General features: G+C 38.4%; 1 protein-coding gene and 1 long non-coding RNA gene across 3 annotated transcripts in view; both read left to right on the forward strand.

Annotated features, from left to right (window-relative positions):
- LOC109194483 (titin) overlaps window positions 1-21,909 on the forward strand; it is a 722,900-nt gene that overhangs the window by 637,632 nt on the left and 63,359 nt on the right. For both annotated transcript variants that reach the window (XM_025905638.1, XM_025905639.1), the window contains 2 exons: window positions 6,899-7,158; window positions 7,260-7,542. In XM_025905638.1, the coding sequence (XP_025761423.1) occupies window positions 6,899-7,158; window positions 7,260-7,542 (543 nt within the window). The remainder of the gene's footprint in view (window positions 1-6,898; window positions 7,159-7,259; window positions 7,543-21,909) is intronic.
- Window positions 3,100-5,002, forward strand: LOC112846262 (uncharacterized). Its single transcript, XR_003219158.1, has 3 exons — window positions 3,100-3,596; window positions 4,441-4,566; window positions 4,964-5,002. It is a non-coding gene; the product is annotated as an uncharacterized LOC112846262 (long non-coding RNA).

Consider the following 21,909-nt stretch of genomic DNA (forward strand, 5'->3'; position numbering starts at 1 on the left):
CGGAGAGGCCTCAGACAGTCTGGATCGGCAACAGCATCTCCAACACCACCACACTGAGCACTGGAGCCCCTCAGGGCTGTGTGCTCAGCCCACTGCTGTTTACTCTGCTGATTCACGACTGTGTAGCAATGCACAGTTTGAACCACCTCATCAAGTTTGCCAATGACACGACTGTGGTGGGTCTCATCAGTAAGAACAATGAGTCAGTATACAGAGAGAAGGTGCAACAGCTAACGGACTGGTGTAGAGTCAACAACCTGTCTTTGAATGGACAAAACAAAAGAGATAAATTTTGAGTTCAGGAGAGCACAGAGAGATCACTGCCAACTTAATGTCAATGGATTCTCTGTGGAGGTCGTCAAGAACAACAAATTCCTGGGTGTCCACCTGGCGGAGAACCTCGCCACAAGTCAGAAACAAATAGAAAAGGTAAACAAGAGGTACAACAGACTCTAACATGCAAACTCGAAACAGAAGGAAACAAACGAGAGGCTAAGAGCATAAGAATTGATACAAATAGATCAGAAGCAGAACACTAGTGACAATAACCAGAAACTGAAACAGAGACCTAAGCTCTAGAGATACTTAGGAAATAAATAAATAAATAACATCATGACTAATAATAAAACTAAGAACCAGAAGGAATGTCCCATATGAAGAAACACACAGACCAGTTGGATGCGAGTTAACATCCTACATGATACGATGAGCAGGGTTTTAATAGTTTTGCAATTTTCATTAGTTTTTATTTTTATTTAGTTTTGACTTCAGATTTTCAATTTTATATTAGTTTTAATTAGTTTTTACCATTTGTTTGCTAGTTTAGTTTAGTTTTTATTTTTTGAAAATCCTTAGTTTCAGTTTAGTTTTGATTAGTTTCAGTTATAGTTTTAGTTGTGTTTGCAATAATTAAGTGTAACAAAATCCCAGTTTCATCATATCAGTCATGCTCTTCTGCTTATCCTTGGGTATGTTGGTATTCCAGCTACCATACCCTGCACCCTGCACAGGTCGCCTGTCTGTCGCAGGGCTAACACGCAGAGACAGACAACTCACATTCCCACCTATGGGTTCTTTAGATAAATAAATAAATTAGGGCAGATGAACAACCATTGATACCAGGCAACTATAAAAGGTATATCTTGGCCCCAATGAGACTATTAACTCTTGCAGCACCGGGTGTTCGTAATTTTGGTTCAAGTGAATTGATAAACTTGTAGAAGGCAACTGACTCACACAGTTGTGTAGATATCCCAGTCCTGTTGTCTCGGGATGCATCACGCTGCCTTGCCTGGGGTTAGCTTCTGTTTCTGGGGATGAGGGTTGAGTGTGCTCCCTTACCTTCTCAAGGTAAGCTCGGTTAGCCTTCTTGTGTGAGCTTTTCAAGTGCACTTTAAGGTTTGTGGGATTTTTTTCCCTTTAGAAATGTCCCTCATAATTTGTCTCTTTCCACTACAAGACACTTGCTTTATCCAAAACACAGTCATATTCAAAGTAATCCCAATTAGGACTCTGGCGCTTTCTCTTGACTTTTCCTGACATGATTCTGCGCGTGGACGGAGCAGCAACACAGACGACTCGACTAACGTACTGCCACCTGCTGGCGTAATGAGACACAGCAAGAAAAAAACCTGGAAACTAAACTTCATTTTCACCCTTGACTATTGTATGACACGCACACATCAACGAAAACTAAACACATTTTTGCTATAAATTCAGTTAATTTTAGTTAGTTTTGTGAACACTCATTACAGTTAGTTTTCCTTTTTTCCCAAAGTCTCGGTTTTATTTTTATTTCCGTTAACGAAAATGTTTTTTCACTTCTAGTTTTCATTATTTCGTTAGTTTTCGTTAACAATAATAACCTTGACGATGAGGAAGTACACTCAAAAACAAACTACTGATAATCACTTATAATATTTAAATCCCTGCTAAGATGGATCAATTACAAAACACCTATAGATACAAGAGTAAATTTTCCCAAGATGGCTGAAAATACTATTTAACGTGCAGCTTTAGATGACAAACTCATTATACACATAAAACAAAATCTCTACAAACTCTAAAAGACAAAATGCAGCAGCAAAATCAGGGAGACACTCAGCAGCAGGCCTCTCTTCATCCCTGTTTAGCACAGGTGAAAAACACATAAATGGGTGGTGTAATGGATAAAAGTCAGATTCAATTACTATTTTTCCCTTTAAAAGTAATCAAAAGCACTTTGGGGACATTTAGCTCTAAGAACTAATACTTAGTAAAGCAACACCAAACTTAAACTTATAAGTTAGTACAGGGAGAGGAGCTACAGAGAATGTGCCTTACCAGTGTGGAGATCATGCAACTCTGGCTAGGAACCCCCACACATGCAACATGTTTGCTAGCGGTGTCCCACTGACTAATGCCCCCGACAACATTGACATGTGGAACCTTATTATTACAAAAATTCTATTTAAATAATAAAAATTAAAATCTATGCATTGCAGTTTTGTAAAAGTTCACTGTGACTCACACATTATTACATAGTATATTATAGCTGCAGCTACATACAATATATATACATATAAATATATAAATAACATTATGATTTATGATTTGCTTCAAGATATGTTCTCTAACTGCACCTTTAGAGGAAGCTAATGTCTGCCTTCTCATTCTCTCTGTCACTACCCAGAGCTTGTGACCACACAAGGGTAGGAAGATAAATCAACCTGCCAACAAACAGCTTCACTTTCACACTCAGCTCTCACTTCACCACAACACACTGGTCCTGCATCCATATCACTGCAGATGTCACCCAGTATCACCCAATCCACCTGCCAATCTCCCACTCCACTCTTGCCATAAGATCCTTAAAATCCTGTGCTTTGGGCCAGAACTCATCCCTAAACCACAGTTACTACTTCAACAATTTTCAACTGTCAATCATGGCTCAGAGTTGGAGGTGCTGATTCTCATTCCCTCCTCTTCACACTCAGCAGCAAATCCCCTCAATATGAGCTGGAGTCCACCATCTTATGAAGTAAGGAGAGCAGTAAGCACAACTGTATTTCACCAATAACTGTACATTATCAGATTTCCATGGTAACTCTGCCTTGCTGAACTGCTTGCTTCCTCTTATTGCTTCCTTTATTTGACTTACAGCGTTAATTCTGTAAAACACATTCAAGTCTATAAACAGCTGCTGTGTTTGCAGCTGTGCTCTGCTATCTAAAAATGTAGCCATGGAAATGAGTAGCTAAGTGTGTAAGTGTGCTTTTTAGTTACCAAGTGTAGCTAAAAGGCACTGTCATTAGTTATTAATACAGCAGTGACAACTACTTGTAAGAAAACAGAGAGGCGCTGAGAAAGGGGGCAGGACTTCATCTCGTCTCACGGTCACTTCTGGTTAAGGACACATTTCTATTTTAACTTTTGCACGCTTACTTTCTGTGAGTGAATTTATGACTAATCTACGATGTCACCACAGTGGAAAGATACGTTAAAGGAATCTGCATTAGTTTAATGAAATAAAAATAAAATTACTGTTAGTTATTGATTTTATTGCTGTGTGAGAAAGTGTGTGGATTACCAACATCTGCTGTGAACATTTGCTGTCAGTAAGTATGACATCTCTGTTTATCAGCTGGTATGGGGGCTCACCTCCAATGTATTTACTGTATACTTGAAGCAATGTAAAGATTTTGTGCATCAGTATTTAGTGTATCGTCATCTCCTCGTAAAGGAGCAGCAGCAAACTCAATGACTACATCTGTGACAGGAAGGGAATAGTAACAGTTTATTGTCTTGGTGGTGTTTAATCAGTCGTCTTCATTTTTGCATCTACTGCATCTGAGTGATGTATTCATGTAGTGTTTATGAGGGTAATTATTATTGGTGATAAAGCTCCTAATAATCAAACCAAGCATACGAGCAGCAGACAAAGGCAACAACATATCCGTCGCTGTCTCTGTCAGACCTCAGTCAGATTTTAATGCATGTAATGCACAAGTCTGGAGTTATTACAGGATATACAAAAAGTCCATAGACAGCACTCTAAGCAACCAGGAAAAACTTCTTACTAACCTGTAACTTTATTATCTAATGCTTGATAGATATTTGTTAGCAATCTGAATCTGAACAATGTTTCTCGTTGTGTTTCTGGGCTGTAAAATGAACTAAAGAACTTCACATTTAAAGCTTGTCTTTGACTTGTGTTTTTCTCATTTTGGGCACTCAGTCAAGCTGATTTCTGTAGAATAAAACTTTGTAACTGTCTATTATTGTTTAGTTTTAATATATTTGTTTTACAGTCGTTTTCATAAAAATCTGTCTGATATGTTTCTGCAGGAGAGTATAAACATGTGACAGCATGCTGTAGAGAGATGGTTAAGGTGTTATTTCTGTGTAAAAGGAAGGAAGCAGAGAGAAGAAGTTGAAAAAAAAATATAGTTTCCTTCACAGCTCTTTGGTATCTGCTGTGCTGCTGCTTCACTCTCTCTCTTTACAGAAAGTTGTCGAAGTTTTCAGACGTGTCACTGCTGGATGTGAGGATGGGAGCCACTTTGCTCTGTGAGCTGGGCCTATTCTGTGAGTACATCACTGACTTCTATTGTTTGATTCATACTGATCCATAAACATGTTTTAGTAAGAAGAACAGAGCATCAGTCATTTGTACCATTTCAGGTCATGTGATCAGAGGACTCTCATGTTTGTTATTAAAATGGTTGTTTGTAGACTGGATTAGATTTTAGTGCACTGACTCAGATCAGAGTGGACATTGAAAATCTCCAAGTGTTTTAAGGAGCTTGGTAAGAAAGTGACTGGACTTTAAACCCTAGTTGAATTGTTCCCTTAGAAGGTCATTAACTCACTATTGATCATGTGCCTCAAGAAATCAGACACATCATTACCAACAGTTTTTTATTTATGTTACATTTGAGTGTGTTTAGTTTGATAAAGTCTGAAGTTTCTGTCTTTATTGTAGTGCTCTGTACGCTCGTCTGCACTGGACATGCTCAAGGTGACTGAACAGTTTTCTTTTTTCTATTTCTTCCTTTTTATTTAATAAAGATTATTCTCAACCTGTATGACTCTAATGCAGATCCTATTTGTGTTTCTTTTTTTCTATTTATCACAGTATTTTCATTTTGTGTGAATATAAATAAAGTATTATCAATCAACATTTTGTCTTGAGCAAGTGTTTCAGAATGTTAATTGTCTGTTTGTGTTGGATTCTAGATGCTGTGCTAACTATTGAACCCACCTGGTCGAGTTATTTTATTGGAGAGTTTGTTACCTTCAAATGTGACATGAATGAAGGAAGAGACACTGACTGGTATTATAAAATCAACAAGGATGGTCGAGACTATGTCTACAGTGAATACAAAGTCTACAAATTACAAATTGGATCTACAGGTTACAGTGGTACATATCAATGCTCTGGTAGCTGGAAGGGGACACATAATAGAAAGAACAGTAATACTGTCTCTATAACTGTATTAGGTAAGTCCTCAGTGATTAATAATGTGATGATTCCAGTTAAAATATTGATCCGAATTATAAAAACAAAAATCTGTTTAATAAATGTTTCATTGAAAATATTTTATTTCTGATGTATTGAAACTTTAAACTTTAACCAAAACCATTGCATTTTACCTAACTTTGTTCACAGCACACAGTACAACCAAAATACTCAGACAATATGTTTCTTGTCATTACAACATGTGCATGTTTTAATGTATAACAAGAATAACTGTGGATGAAATTTAATTTAAATAATGAAAAAAAGAAACATCAAAAGCTCCATATAATTTAAGGTGATGATGTTTCTGTTGTCTAAATGTGAAACCAGGCAGATCCCTCTGAACCCATCAGTGTGTTTCCTTCAGCAGTGAACTGCATTAGTTTATATTCAGTGTGACTTCAGGTTAGAGAATGGACAAACATTTATACTGTGCTTATTTAGAGATCTACAACCTGAATTACCCGACTAACCTCAAACTTGTAGCGCTCTCACAATGTTAGAAAAAATTAAAATTATCTTAAACTGTATTAAAATAATACATTTAAATTAGGATTAGCATTCAACTTTATTGTCATTACACATCTATACATACAGGTTAAGGAAATACAGTTTGGATCTGATCAGAGAGTAGTAAGTACTAAAAATAGGAGCAATTATATACAGATAAGGGTAGTATAAATAAATGGTGGGATAGTTATGAACAGATTATGTACAGAGAGACCAAATATACAGATGACCTATAGACAAATGTACAGATGTACTGTGTATACATATGTACAGATATACAGATGATCTGTATAGTATACAGATGTTCTATATTGCTATACAGATGGGCAGATATACAGATGTACTATGAACAAATATACAGCTTTGCTAAATATATACAGATGTGCTACATATGGTAAACAGATCTACAGAGTGCTATCAATATATTCACAGTGGAAGCGTAGCACTCTGAACAGACTATAATAGTGAACAGTGTACGCACTGTATCAGAGACTATACTGGTTCAGTGTCCTAAACTATAGCAGTAACCAATGTAAGCATATGGTGAATGTTGAGAATGAATGACAGTCATGATCATGGTCATTAGGAGGGATTGGTGGGTGTGGATGGAAAGGTTCAGTGAAGGACTGAGTTTAGTAAGGTGACAGCTGTGGGGAAGAAGCTGTTCATAAACCTGCTGGTTTTAGTCTGTAGGGTCCTGTAGCGTCAGCTGAAGGGGAGGAGCTGGAAGAGTTTATTGGCACGATGAGAGAAGTCCCTGAGAATGATGCGTGCTCAGCAAAGACATCTCTTCTTGGAAGTTGGAATTTAAATAAAATGAAAACATATTTTAAAATGTTGTTCAACGGCTGTATGTTTTCTTTTTGTCTTTTTCATAACAGCATATAGACCCAGGGCTACACTGACAGCAGGAACAACAATCATACCAGTAGGGGGCAGTGTGACACTGACCTGCTCTGTGCAGAGCTCTGATGGATGGAAATATGAGTGGTTCAGACGAACCCAAAGAACCTCTGAAGGTCAAATCAGAGATAAACAAAACAGAGATATCAGAGTATCTCAAGGAGGAATCTACAGCTGCAGAGGAACAAGAGGAAACCCAGTTTACTACACTGATATAAGTGATGATGTCACCATTGAGATAACCTGTGAGTTCAGTCATTTAGTTTGAAATATACATTCACTCATGATTATCAAACATACAATGTGAAGTTTTCTGTGTTGATTTCATGTTTCTATTTGTAAACAGTTTCCAATAAAGTTGTTGTAAAACAACAACCCAACTGGCCTCAGATATTCAGAGGTGAGACGATCACTCTGACATGTGAGGTGCAGGAAGGAGGTGAAACCACTGAGTGGGAGTATGAATGGAGAGGACCCAGCACACCCACACAGTGGACACACAATAATGATGTGACATTCAGAGTTTCTGAGTCCAGCAGTGGAGACTACATGTGTAAGAGTCGACACAGAGATGACTCATATTCTTCAACAGAGTGGAGTGAAGCCTTCACATTGTCAGTATCAAGTAAGTCATGTTTGTTGTGTGATCTCCATTTGACAAATGTCATAATGGTCAGCACAGGATGAATTCAATGGTCTACAAAGCCTGTTACATTGTTAGTCAGACAAAGAGCTGCAGCTGATAGTAGCCTCATTGTAGACAGTTTGTCACCACTTTGTGTCATCAACTTTCAGCTGGTATAGAGACGCCAATGCTGACCTGCTGCTCCATCACCTCAGGACAATAATGACAGAAATACAAAAACAGAAAAAAACTGACCAGGTGGAAAAATATAATATTACAAACAAACACTGAGGTGATTTCTGCGGAAATACAAAGTGGACTAAATGTGTGGGCTAAAGATGTAGCATATTAGCGTTATTAAATTTGCCAACATTTAGAAATATTAAGATTAATGTTTTTTCTTTAATTACTGGTTGTCTTTGTTATTAATAGAGTTACAAGACGTAATGCAATATTTCCCTTGTTCAGTTGCATTACTGTGGGATGAGGCATCCTAGAGAGAGTGACTTGGTTGCATCAATCAACATTTTTAGTGACTGACTTTTTGGTTTGTTTTGCCAACCGAGGTGAACTGTGTGAAGATTTTTCTTCTTTCTTTCTTTTTTAGAAAATGCTGATGCTTTCAAAGACTTTATTTAAGAACTTTGCATTAGCAGTGGTAGATAAATCATTGCATTTTGTTGTATTGATGGAACGAACAGTGATGTGTGACTTGATATTAGTTTGTAATTTTTGCAACATGAAGTTTATAGATAAAGAGACATATGTTGATGTGTTTCTTCTGATCATGTAGGAAGAAGACTATCTGCTAATTAAAGCAAACTTACCATGAACAAATAATCCAAACAAATGAAAAAGTTTTATGAAAGGCTGAAATTAAAAATCTCATAAATAAAGTGTTTCTATTTCAAATTTCTCTGAGCAGCTACATGATATGGGAATTATAAACTTCCATTGGGAAAAAGTTCTGTGTCTTCTGTTGTGGTACTCTTTTATAAATTCAGAGAAGAATCATAATGAAACAGAAAAAAACAAATAAACACTAAAAGAATAAATGCATTGAAGGCATCTGTAAGAGCACTCATACCATTTTAGTTTGCTCTTATTCCTTTCTATGTGTTGTTGGAAAATAGAGAGGAGTTTAAACCCCGGTGTGATCCCAGCCTGTGCTGGGTATATATTCATATTTTCTTTGTGTCTTTGTTTTAACTCAACAGCAGATCAACCAAAGCTCCAGATAACGTCTGATATGAGAGACATTCCAGTAGGGGGCAGTGTGACCCTGACCTGCTCTGTGAACCCATCATCATCATCTGGATGGAAATACTACTGGTACAGAGATGAGAAATCCTCTGAAGCCCTGACCACACAAGATGCAGTTTTCCACTCAAATGGACAAATCAGTGTCTCACAGGAAGGACTCTACAGGTGCAGAGGAGGAAGAGGAAACCCAGTTTACTACACAGAGGACAGCCAGTCAGTCAGGATTGATCAAAAGGGCGAGTTTATAATATGTTATTATACTTTTTTTTCTAACTTATAAATTAAGTTCAGTTTTAAACTTATGTTTCTTATCCACAGTAGATGTCTCGAGTCCTGAAATCTCTTCATTTTCTGTTCTGATGATCATTGGAGCAATTTCTGGAATTACTTTGATTTTCATCCTGCTCTTGTTGTATTGCTGTAAAAAGTTCAAAGGTGAGTTTTTTTTCTTCTAATATTTCATATTTTATATATTAAATAATTAAATGCACAGATGCAGCATTGAGTCATAAAATGCAAAATGTTCACAAGAATATATAATCGACAACGACATAAAACAAACATCTAATTTTACATTTTTAATAAAGGTCCTGCTAATGAGCAGACGCTCAGTCAGGATGAAGATCAGCAGCAAGTGTACTCCTCTCTTCTTCATGGTTAGTTTTTCATGCAGTTTCAAATATTCTGATGCTATTTGATGCTATTTGCAACAAGACTGTACTTATTACATCTGCTGCAGCTTTTTAATATAAATGTTATTTGCAAGAATATTTGTGTTTAAATTAGTATCACAGACATGAGGTGACTGATTTTCTCTGACCTGCAGGTGATCGTTGTGTCTATGAGACAGTCAGAAGATGTGAAAACACTGAAAATGGTAAAGTTTACACTTTCATTAATATAGAGCTTGTGGAAGCTGGATGATTATACAATAACTGTGTTTGACATGAAAGTCAATCAGATTATTATTTCAGGTCCAGCAGAAGGTGATTACACCAATGTCACATCTGTGATTCAGCTCAAAGTCATTAACAAGACAAGTGAGTGCACAAAATGTGAGATGATAACCATGAGAAAATACCTTGATAGTTCTGATCATCAATAATTACACATGAAATGCTTTCATTTGATCACCTCAACAGGGCAACGTGGTGACCCAGAGGAGAGCTCTGACTACAATGATGTCAATCCAAATTCAGGCACAGCTCTAAAATCTTGACAGCAGCTCTTTAGCTGTTTTTCAATTGTCGATTGAGCCAGCACCGCAAATTTATTTAATGGAAAAGAAAGAAGACTCCACAAGAACCACCTGCAGACCACCCTGTGTGATGCTGCACTTGCCAAAAGACAAACTCTTGCAGCACTCCATCCATGTCAGATAAAGTGACACTGCCAGAGACTTCCCATTCAGGCAAACACCAGAGCTCTTATATCCATCAGATAACTTGAAATAACTGTACATACTTCTTTCTCCCGTCATTTTTTAAAAATTTCTTATACTGTAAATATTCAAATTTTATTGTGAATGTTCATTTTAATCAGCTTTCTCATTATTTAAATCTGTGTTTCATTATAATTCAAAATTAGTTGGGTTTTTTTTGTTTGTTTGTTTGTTTGTTTTTTACCATTTTTTTAAAGAAAGAGAACAATCTGTTCACTCTGTTTCTGTCATATGATGACTGTGTGGCAGACCGAGCAGGACCTTAAATGCAGAACATGGTAACAAACTTCGAAAAAAAAAACAACCTTGGTTTTATCCTCTGTGACTCACAGAACAAATTTAAACAGATAAGACAGAAGACACACAACCAAAGAGGGGCGAATGCGTCAAGAAACAATGCGAGACTCAAACAATAAATGCATAAAAGGTAACATAGGAAGAGGAAACAGGTGGAAGAACAGCTGGGACTAACTGGGGAAATGATGGGGAAAGTAAAGCTGACCACCAACATATAAGAAAAAGGTTACCAAAATAAAACAGGAAGTAATGAACACCTACCACAGAGACAAAGACTTAACAAGGTATGTAAAAGACACTGTCAAAAGTGGAGTACGAGGATTTAACATCTATATGTTTATCTGTATGCTATTCTCCAGATAATTAATCATGCTTAATTCTAATTGAAGTGTGAGCCTAATTAATAGGATGAACAAGAAAACCTAGTTTGATCACTGAAAGTTGTTTTAATGTCTGGATTTTGTTTGCATTGGCATCATTCACCTTCATTTTCAGCAGATTAGTCTCTGTGTGTGAGACTGGCTGCAGGAATGTGGTGAAGATAAGACTGTGGAAGTCTGTGGCCTGTCATCATGTGTGGGTGTTAAGTAGGTTGGTGATAGTTAATCATGCTTAATACTAATCAGAACCACTATAAAGGGTCTTTCTGGAGGTGTCTGGCTGAATCCATGACACAGAAGAAAAATTAAACTGAAGCAGAACATAAACAAACTATAACCAAGAACTAAACTATAGCCTGATGATGTAAAAACAAAAACATTATATGGTATCATAAATGCATGAAGCAAAAAAAGGCCTAATTACTCAGGATACTGAAGAATATGAATCTTGGTCTGTAACTTAAAGCTGGGTCTGAAGACGCAGCACCATGACAGTCCCTGATCTCCTGCTATGTCACGTTTTCTGTGCAGCCTTAGTCAGCCTAAGAAGTGTGATTTCACCAGAACTGCTGTAATAAGTGAAGAGAAACACATGGAAACTATGTTAAGCTTAAGAAAGGCAAGTCTACACAGCAGGACACACAGTGTGGGAGCCAGGTTAATATAGTTCAATTTATATTTGCTGTTAAACTTATTTTGTGTAATTAGTAATATAATAAGTAAATTCGTGTTTATAGTGAAACTAAAATTATTTTATTATAGTTTAAAACTCTGCATCATGGATTTATGCAAATAACTGCACACGGTGCTGAGCGGGGGGGGGGGGGGGAAGCATAGCAGAGGCAAGACGCTGCAGAGCCACATGGTTTTCCTACCATAGTTTGTTTGTTGTTGAGGATAACTTAGACCTGATTACGCCTGTAAGATAATTTACATGCTCTAAATTATATTCCTGTTTGTATCTTTTCATATCGGAATCCTGTGGAAGGTTTTTCCTCTTCAAATGAACATGAGTGAAGGACGGGGAAACACACAGTACCCCACAGCAACAATTTGCTTGGAAGTTCTATTTTTATAAACGAAAAGAAAAATTGCTGACAGGACTGCTACAAAGAGGAACAATGCTGCCCAGACTATGGTTTCTGTTCAGGATGAGGAATAATGAAACTATATCCACAGACAAAACATGTTTAAGTGGATGGATTACAAACTGTACAGAGCTTCATGTGTATCAAAATAAGACAAGCTTTAATTGCTGTCATTTGCTGAGGTTTACAAAGTCCAAAAGGAATCAATACTAGGAAAACTGACTTATGAACACACAAGTGATGTAATGATCCAGGGAACACTAGAATACACACAGCTAAGTATCTGGGGAACAAGAGCAAATACACAACAGAGACAGAAAACTGAAAAAGCGACGGAAGACTGAGACAATAACTACAAGAGGATATGAGGCGAGTAGAAACAGGTGGGGAACACAGTGGGAACAAGTAGATTTATTACAAGTTTACAAGTATTATTATTACAAACAGATGAGATGTGAGGTGGCGGTGCGGCAACAGCACGCAGCGACCAATCTGGACCAAACAGTTTTGGTTTGGGGTTTTTTTTCTATCGCCTTTTCATCATGACCTCTGAGCCACATGGACACCACAACGAGAATAATCGGTGTTCGAGTTTACCAATGGCAAACACTTCTAAATTACAAACATCACACAAAAACTGACCCGGAACTGCTGAAAGCGCAGAGCGTCCTTGGGTTGCTACCGAAACCAGGCCCTCAGTCCTCGGCGTCGCCTGATGCTGGAGGACGGGTTGCTGAAACCGCTGTGCGAGGAAGCGGAAGCGCGGCATGCGGGGCGGGGTCGGTGCTAAACTAAAAGCAAATCCAAGCCGACCGGCTCTTCCATCCATCTTGCTCTCAAACATCTGCTCACTGGACAATAAACTGGACTACATCCGACTCCAGCTGACCTCACAGCAGGACTGCTGCGTCCTTGTTTTCACAGAAACATGGCTCAGTGACAGAGTCCCGGACACCACCGTTCAGCTACATGAGCTCACCGCATTTTGTGCCGACAGAAATGCAGCTCTGTGCAGTAAGACTCACAGTGGTGGCTTGTGTGTCTACATCAGCTTGAAATGGTGCAAGAACTCTGTGCTTGCTTGTAATTACTGCTCATCACTGGTAGAGTTTATGGCTACGTCCACATGTACACGGGTATTTTTCAAAACTGAGATTTTCCGTTTTCGTTTAAAAAAAACCCCATCCCGTCCACAGTTTAACACAAAAGCAACATGTTTCGATATATTCCTGTTGAAATGTTGGCCAATCAGAAGTCTAGAAGCCTGGGTGGGAAAGAGTAAACAAAGATGACGCATAGAAGCAGAACTGAGTCCTCTGTGTGGAGGGACAGAAACTGTGTGTGTATGTAAGCATTTAAACACTGCAGAGAGTAAAATTTATGTGTGGACGTTTTCCTCATCCACATGTAAATTTTACTCTCTGCAGTGTTTAAATGCTTACATATACAGTTAGAACTTTGAACAATCTCCACCCTGGCAGGAGTTTTTAAAAATCTCAATTTTCAGTGACCAAAAAAGCCGTTTACGTGATAACGAAAGGTGCAAACGCATAGAAAAATCTGCGTTTTCAAAAATACCCGGGTACATGTGGACGTAGCCTATGACTGTTAGATGCAGACCTTTTTATCTACCTTGAGAATTCACTGTTGTGCTCATTACAGCAGTGTACATCCCACCCAGCGCTAATACTAAGGAGGCGCTCTGCAAGCTGTACGGGGCGATCAGTGAGCTCCCAAACTCACACTTTGATGGACTGTTTATTATCGCCGGAGATTTCAATCACGTAAATCTCAAGTCAGTGCTTCCAGAATTCCATCAACACGTGGACTTTGCACACATCATCTGTGACCAGCTACATCAGGAGGTGCATCGATGATATCACTTACTCCAGGGATATCATAATACGGACCAACTAGAAAGCGTGGATGACTGCAGAAGTGCGTGACCTGCTAAGGATTTGAGAGTCTTTCCCTTTAGAGCAGGTGATAAGGGGGCCCTGGGAACAGCGAGGGCCAAACTGTCTCAAACCATCAAAGCAGCGAAGCGCGCGCATGGCAGAAAAATCCGCAGCCACTTCCAGGACAGCGGTGACACGCAGCCCATGTGGCAGGGCATCCAAGCCATCAACAACTACAGGAAGACAACACCTGCCTGTGATGGTGACGCCACCCTATCAGATGCGCCGAACAACTTCTATGCAAGGTTTGATCCCCAGAATGATGTGCAGGTGAGGAAGTCCAACCCCCGTCATAACGACCAGGTTCTCAACCACCATCTTTCCCGTGCCAAATAAGTCCCCAGTGTCCTGCCTCAACAACTACCGTCACTCACACCCATCATGATGAAGTGCTTCGAGAGGCTTGTCATGAGGCACATTAAGACCCTGCTGCCACCCACACTGGACCCACTGCAGTTTGACTGTTGCCCCAACCGGTCAACAGACGACGTCATCGCTACCACCCTGCATCTTGCTCTCACCCACCTGGACAATAAGGGCACATATGTTCGAATGCTGTTCATAGACTTCAGTTCAGCATTCAACAGAATCATTCCTCAGCACCTGATTGGAAAACAGCCTGCTGGGCCTGAACACCTCCCTCTGCAAATGGATCCTGGACGGAGAGGCCTCAGACAGTCTGGATCGGCAACAGCATCTCCAACACCACCACACTGAGCACTGGAGCCCCTCAGAGCTGTGTGCTCAGCCCACTGCTGTTTACTCTGCTGACTCACGACTGTGTAGCAATGCACAGTTCGAACCACCTCATCAAGTTTGCCAATGACACGACTGTGGTGGGTCTCATCAGTAAGAACAATGAGTCAGTACACAGAGAGGAGGTGCAACAGCTAACAGACTGGTGTAGAGTCAACAACCTGTCTCTGAACATGAACAAAACAAAAGAGATAAATTTTGAGTTCAGGAGAGCACAGAGAGATCACTGCCAACTTAATGCCAATGGATTCTCTGTGGAGGTCGTCAAGAACAACATATTCCTGGGTGTCCACCTGGCGGAGAACCTCGCCACAAGTCAGAAACAAATAGAAAAGGTAAACAAGAGGTACAACAGACTCTAACATGCAAACTCGAAACAGAAGGAAACAAACGAGAGGCTAAGAGCATAAGAATTGATACAAATACATCAGAAGCAGAACACTAGTGACAATAACCAGAAACTGAAACAGAGACCTAAGCTCTAGAGATACTTAGGAAATAAATAAATAAATAACATCATGAATAATAATCAAACTAAGAACCAGAAGGAATGTCCCATATGAAGAAACACACAGACCAGTTGGATGCGAGTTAACATCCTACATGATACGATGAGCAGGGTTTTAATAGTTTTGCAATTTTCATTAGTTTTTATTTTTATTTAGTTTTGACTTCAGATTTTCAATTTTATATCAGTTTTAATTAGTTTTTACCAATTGTTTGCTAGTTTAGTTTAGTTTTTATTTTTTTGAAAATCCTTAGTTTCAGTTTAGTTTTGATTAGTTTCAGTTATAGTTTTAGTTGTGTTTGCAATAATTAAGTGTAACAAAATCCCAGTTTCATCATATCAGTCATGCTCTTCTGCTTATCCTTGGGTATGTTGGTATTCCAGCTACCATACCCTGCACCCTGGACAGGTCGCCTGTCTGTCGCAGGGCTAACACGCAGAGACAGACAACTCACATTCCCACCTATGGGTTCTTTAAATAAATAAATAAATTAGGGCAGATGAACAACCATTGATACCAGGCAACTATAAAAGGTATATCTTGGCCCCAATGAGACTATTAACTCTTGCAGCACCGGGTGTTTGTAATTTTGGTTCAAGTGAATTGATAAACTTGTAGAAGGCAACTGACTCACACAGTTGTGTAGATATCCCAGTCCTGTTGTCTCGGGATGCATCACGCTGCCTTGCCTGGGGTTAGCTTCTGTTTCTGGGGATGAGGGTTGAGTGTGCTCCCTTACCTTCTCAAGGTAAGCTCGGTTAGCCTTCTTGTGTGAGCTTTTCAAGTGCACTTTAAGGTTTGTGGGATTTTTTTCCCTTTAGAAATGTCCCTCATAATTTGTCTCTTTCCACTACAAGACACTTGCTTTATCCAAAACACAGTCATATTCAAAGTAATCCCAATTAGGACTCTGGCGCTTTCTCTTGACTTTTCCTGACATGATTCTGCGCGTGGACGGAGCGGCAACACAGACGACTCGACTAACGTACTGCCACCTGCTGGCGTAATGAGACACAGCAAGAAAAAAACCTGGAAACTAAACTTCATTTTCACCCTTGACTATTGTATGACACGCACACATCAACGAAAACTAAACACATTTTTGCTATAAATTCAGTTAATTTTAGTTAGTTTTGTGAACACTCATTACAGTTTTAGTTAGTTTTCCTTTTTTCCCAAAGTCTCGGTTTTATTTTTATTTCCGTTAACGAAAATGTTTTTTCACTTCTAGTTTTCATTATTTCGTTAGTTTTCGTTAACAATAATAACCTTGACGATGAGGAAGTACACTCAAAAACAAACTACTGATAATCACTTATAATATTTAAATCCCCACTAAGATGGATCAATTACAAAACACCTATAGATACAAGAGTAAATTTTCCCAAGATGGCTGAAAATACTATTTAACGTGCAGCTTTAGATGACAAACTCATTATACACATAAAACAAAATCTCTACAAACTCTAAAAGACAAAATGCAGCAGCAAAATCAGGGAGACACTCAGCAGCAGGCCTCTCTTCATCCCTGTTTAGCACAGGTGAAAAACACATAAATGGGTGGTGTAATGGATGTAAGTCAGATTCAATTACTATTTTTCCCTTTAAAAGTAATCAAAAGCACTTTGGGGACATTTAGCCCTAAGAACTAATACTTAGTAAAGCAACACCAAACTTAAACTTATAAGTTAGTACAGGGAGAGGAGCTACAGAGAATGTGCCTTACCAGTGTGGAGATCATGCAACTCTGGCTGGGAACCAGTGTTGCCAACTCCTCAGTGAGGAAAATCGCTATTGGTTGTCCTAAAAATCGCTAGAAGTCGCCAAATGACATCATCGCCTAATTTGCATAATTGGTCATGCTAATGTAATTGTAACTTACGTTGTTGGAGAGAGAAATAACATTGTGGAAGAGACATAAAGTGAGTAAAAAATACCATAAATGCATTTAGAATTTATTTAGAACTACAAATTAAATTTCTTTTAGCAATTATGTTTTTTTAATGTCACAATTCCAACCCTGCACCTTTATCCGGGCTTGGACCGGCAAAAGTGACCCGGAATAGGCACTCTGGTGGAGTTACTTTGTGTGTGTGTGTGTGTGTGTGTTTATAAGTAGTTTTAAACCTTGTGATCCACAAAACAGCATAACAGTAAAAGAAGAACTGACTGCGTTACAGTCAGTGCGGGAGCAGCGGCTTCGCTCATGCGCGATTCATTTGCCGTTTGGAGGCATAGGTGTGAACATCTCCTGCCCTGATAGCAGCTGGGGGAGGACTACCCTTCGCCTGTGAGCGCTTTGGCACGGGCGAGGTGCCCACGGCAGCACCCGGTGCTTGTTGAGAGTAGAAGCGATACGCGCTTTCACGTCAAAAAGTCGTCATAAATAAGTCTCCAATAACACCAGAAAAAGTCGCTAGATTTGTCGCTAGTCGCTTTTTAGAAAAAAAGTCGCTAAATATAGCGACAAAGTCGCTAAGTTGGCAACACTGCTGGGAACCCCCACACATGCAACATGTTTGCTAGCGGTGTCCCACTGATTAATGCCCCCGACAACATTGACATGTGGAACCTTATTATTACAAAAATTCAATTTAAATAATAAAAAATAAAATCTATACAATGCAGTTTTGTGAAAGATCACTGTGACTCACACATTATTACATAGTATATTATAGCTGCAGCTACATACTATATATATAGATATAAATATATAAATAACATTATGATTTATGATTTGCTTCAAGATATGTTCTCTAACTGCACCTTTAGAGGAAGCTCATTTCTGCATTCTCATTCTCTCTGTCACTACCCAAAACCTCATGACCACACAAGGGTAGGAAGATAAATCAACCTGCCAACAAACAGCTTCGCTTTCACACTCAGCTCTCACTTCACTACAACACACTGGTCCTGCATCCATATCACTGCAGATGTCACCCAGTATCACCCAATCCACCTGCCAATCTCCCACTCCACTCTTGCCATAAGATCCTTAAAATCCTGTGCTTTGGGCCAGAACTCATCCCTAAACCACGGTTAATACTTCAACAACACTGTTAATCACGGCTCAGAGTTGGAGGTGCTGATTCTCATTCCCTCCTCTTCACACTTAGCAGCAAATCCCCTCAATATGAGCTGGAGTCCACCATCTTATGAAGTAAGGAGAGCAGTAAGCACAACTGTATTTCACCAATAACTGTACGTTATCATATTTCCATGGTAACTCTGCCTTGCTGAACTGCTTGCTTCCTCTTATTGCTTCCTTCTTTTGACTTACAGCGTTAATTCTGTAAAACACATTCAAGTCTATAAACAGCTGCTGTGTTTGCAGCTGTGCTCTGCTATCTAAAAATGTAGCCATGGAAATGAGTAACTAAGTATGTAAGTGTGATTTTTAGTTACCAAGTGTAGCTAAAAGGCACTGTCGTTATTTATTAATACAGCAGTTACAGCTACTTGTAAGAAAACAGAGAGGAGCTGAGAAAGGGGGCAGGACTTCATCTCGTCTCACGGTCACTTCTGGTTAAGGACACATTTCTATTTTAACTTGTGCACGCTTACTTTCTGTGAGTGAATTTATGACTAATCTACGATGTCACCACAGTGGAAAGATACGTTAAAGGAATCTGCATTAGTTTAATGAAATAAAAATAAAATTACTGTTAGTTATTGATTTTATTGCTGTGTGAGAAAGTGTGTGGATTACCAACACCCGCTGTGAACATTTGCTGTCAGTAAGTATGACATCTCTGTTTATCAGCTGGTATGGGGGCTCACCTCAAATGTATTTAATGTATATTTGTAGCAATTTAATGATTTTGTGCATCAGTATTTAGTGTATCGTCATCTCCTTGTAAAGGAGCAGCAGCAAACTGAATGACTACATCTGTGACAGGAAGGAAACAGTAACAGTTTATTCTCTTGGTGGTGTTTAATCAGTCATCTTCATTTATGCATCTACTGCAGTTTAAACCCATCTGAGTGATGTATTCATGTAGTGTTTATGAGAGTAATTATTATTGGTGATAAAGCTCCTAATAACCAAACCAAGCATACGAGCAGCAGACAAAGGCAACAACATATCCGTCGCTGTCTCTGTCAGACCTCAGTCAAATTTTAATGCATGTAATGCACAAGTCTGGAGTTATTACAGGATATACAAAAAGTCCATAGAGAGCACTCTAAGCAACCAGGAAAAACTTCTTACTAACCTGTTACTTTATTATCTAATGCTTGATAGATATTTGTTAGCAATCTGAATCTGAACAATGTTTCTCGTTGTGTTTCTGGGCTGTAAAATGAACTAAAGAACTTCACATTTAAAGCTTGTCTTTGACTTGTGTTTTTCTCATTTTGGGCACTCAGTCAAGCTGATTTCTGTAGAATAAAACTTTGTAACTGTCTATTATTGTTTAGTTTTAATATATTTGTTTTACAGTCGTTTTCATAAAAATCTGTCTGATATGTTTCTGCAGGAGAGTATAAACATGTGACAGCATGCTGTAGAGAGATGGTTAAGGTGTTATTTCTGTGTAAAAGGAAGGAAGCAGAGAGAAGAAGTTAAAAAAACTCTTTGTTTCCTTCACAGCTCTTTGGTATCTGCTGTGCTGCTGCTTCACTCTCTCTCTTTTTACAGAAAGTTGTAGAAGTTTTCAGACGTGTCACTGCTGGATGTGAGGATGGGAGCCACTTTGCTCTGTGAGCTGGGCCTATTCTGTGAGTACATCACTGACTTCTATTGTTTGAGTCATACTGATCCATAAACATGTAAGAAGGTCATGTGATCAGAGGACGCTCATGTTTGTTACCAACATGGTTGTTTGTAGACTGGATTAGATTTTAGTGCACTGACTCAGATCAGAGTGGAGCTGGTTTAGTTTATCTAAGAAAGGTTTGTTTCTCCATCAGTGATAATGTGATGCTGATTACATGATAATATAAAATGTAACCAATAACAGTAGACACTGATAAAATACATGAGGGCAGTGATTAAAGCCAGTGCTAGAGTTAAACAGCATTTTATTGCAGAAATATTCTTCCTTAGTCCAGGTATAAAAGAGTACTAGACTAATCCTACTACTGACTAAATGAAACTTGCTTCCTAAAGGAAGATTAGAGCTCGTCCAGGCATAAAAGGAGGCAGGTTTAACTTCAGATGAATGTTGTTTGCTATAGAAGACACATGAATATGTCAACAATGATCAACAAATACCACCTTCTAGACAAATTCTTGTTGACAGAAGTGACCCACTGCAATTTGTCAATGACATCAAATTTTGAGATGTTTTTTCTAATACATAAAGGAAAAACTGGGGACATCATTTCCCTTTTGGAACCCAGTCTTTCATCTGTTGCCCAAAGAGGATGGCCTGTACCATTTCAGGTCATGTGATCAGAGGACTCTCATGTTTGTTACCAACATGGTTGTTTGTAGACTGGATCCTATTTTAGTGCACTGACTCAGATCAGAGTGGACATTGAAAATCTCCAAGTGTTTGAAGGAGTTTGGTAAGAAAGCAACTGGACTTTAAACCCTAGTTGAATTGTTCCCTTAGAAGGTCATTAACTCACTATTGATCATGTGCCTCAAGAAATCAGACACATCGTTACCAACAGTTTTTTTATTTATGTTACATTTTAGTGTCTTTAGTTTGATAATGTCTGAAGTTTCTGTCTTTATTGTAGTGCTCTGTACGCTCGTCTGCACTGGACACGCTCAAGGTGACTGAAGAGTTTTCCTTTTTCTATTTCTTTCTTTTTATTTAATAAAGATTATTCTCAAGCTGTATGACTCTAATGCAGATCCTATTTATGTTTCTTTTTTTATTTATCACAGTATTTTCATTTTGTGTGAATATAAATAAAGTATTATCAATCAACATTTTGTCTTGAGCAAGTGTTTCAGGTTGTTAATTGTCTGTTTGTGTTGGATTCTAGCTGCTGTGCTAACTATTGAACCCAAATCGTCCAGTTATTTCATTGGAGAGTTTGTTACCTTCAAATGTGACATGAATGCAGGAAAAGACACTGACTGGTATTACACAATCAACAAGGATGGACGAGACTATGTCTACAGTGAATACAAAGTCTACAAATTAGAAATGAGCTCTACAGGTTACAGTGGTACATATCAATGCTCTGGTAAATGGAAGTGGTCACATTATACAAAGAACAGTAATACTGTCTTTATAACTGTATTAGGTAAGTCCTCAGTGATTAATAATGTGATGATTCCAGTTAAAATACTAATCTGAATTATAAAAACAAAAATCCGTGTAATAAATGTTTCATTGAAAATATTTTATTTATTGAAACTTTAAACTTTAACCAAAACCATTGCATTTTACCTAACTTTGTTCACAGCACACACTACAACCAAAATACTCAGACAATATGTTTCTTGTCATTACAACATGTGCATGTTTTAATGTATAACAAGAATAACTGTGGATGAAATTTAATTTAAATAATGAAAAAAGAAACATCAAAAGCTCCATATAATTTATGGTGATGATGTTTCTGTTGTCTAAATGTGAAACCAGGCAGATCCCTCTGAACCCATCATTGTGTTTCCTTCAACAGTGAACTTCTTTAGTTTACATTCAGTGTGACTTCAGGTTAGAGAATGGACAAACATTTATACTGTGCTTATTTAGAGATCTACAACCTGAATTAC

The sequence above is a fragment of the Oreochromis niloticus genome, linkage group LG3 (genome assembly GCF_001858045.2).
Source record: "Oreochromis niloticus isolate F11D_XX linkage group LG3, O_niloticus_UMD_NMBU, whole genome shotgun sequence".
Lineage (NCBI taxonomy): Eukaryota > Metazoa > Chordata > Actinopteri > Cichliformes > Cichlidae > Oreochromis > Oreochromis niloticus.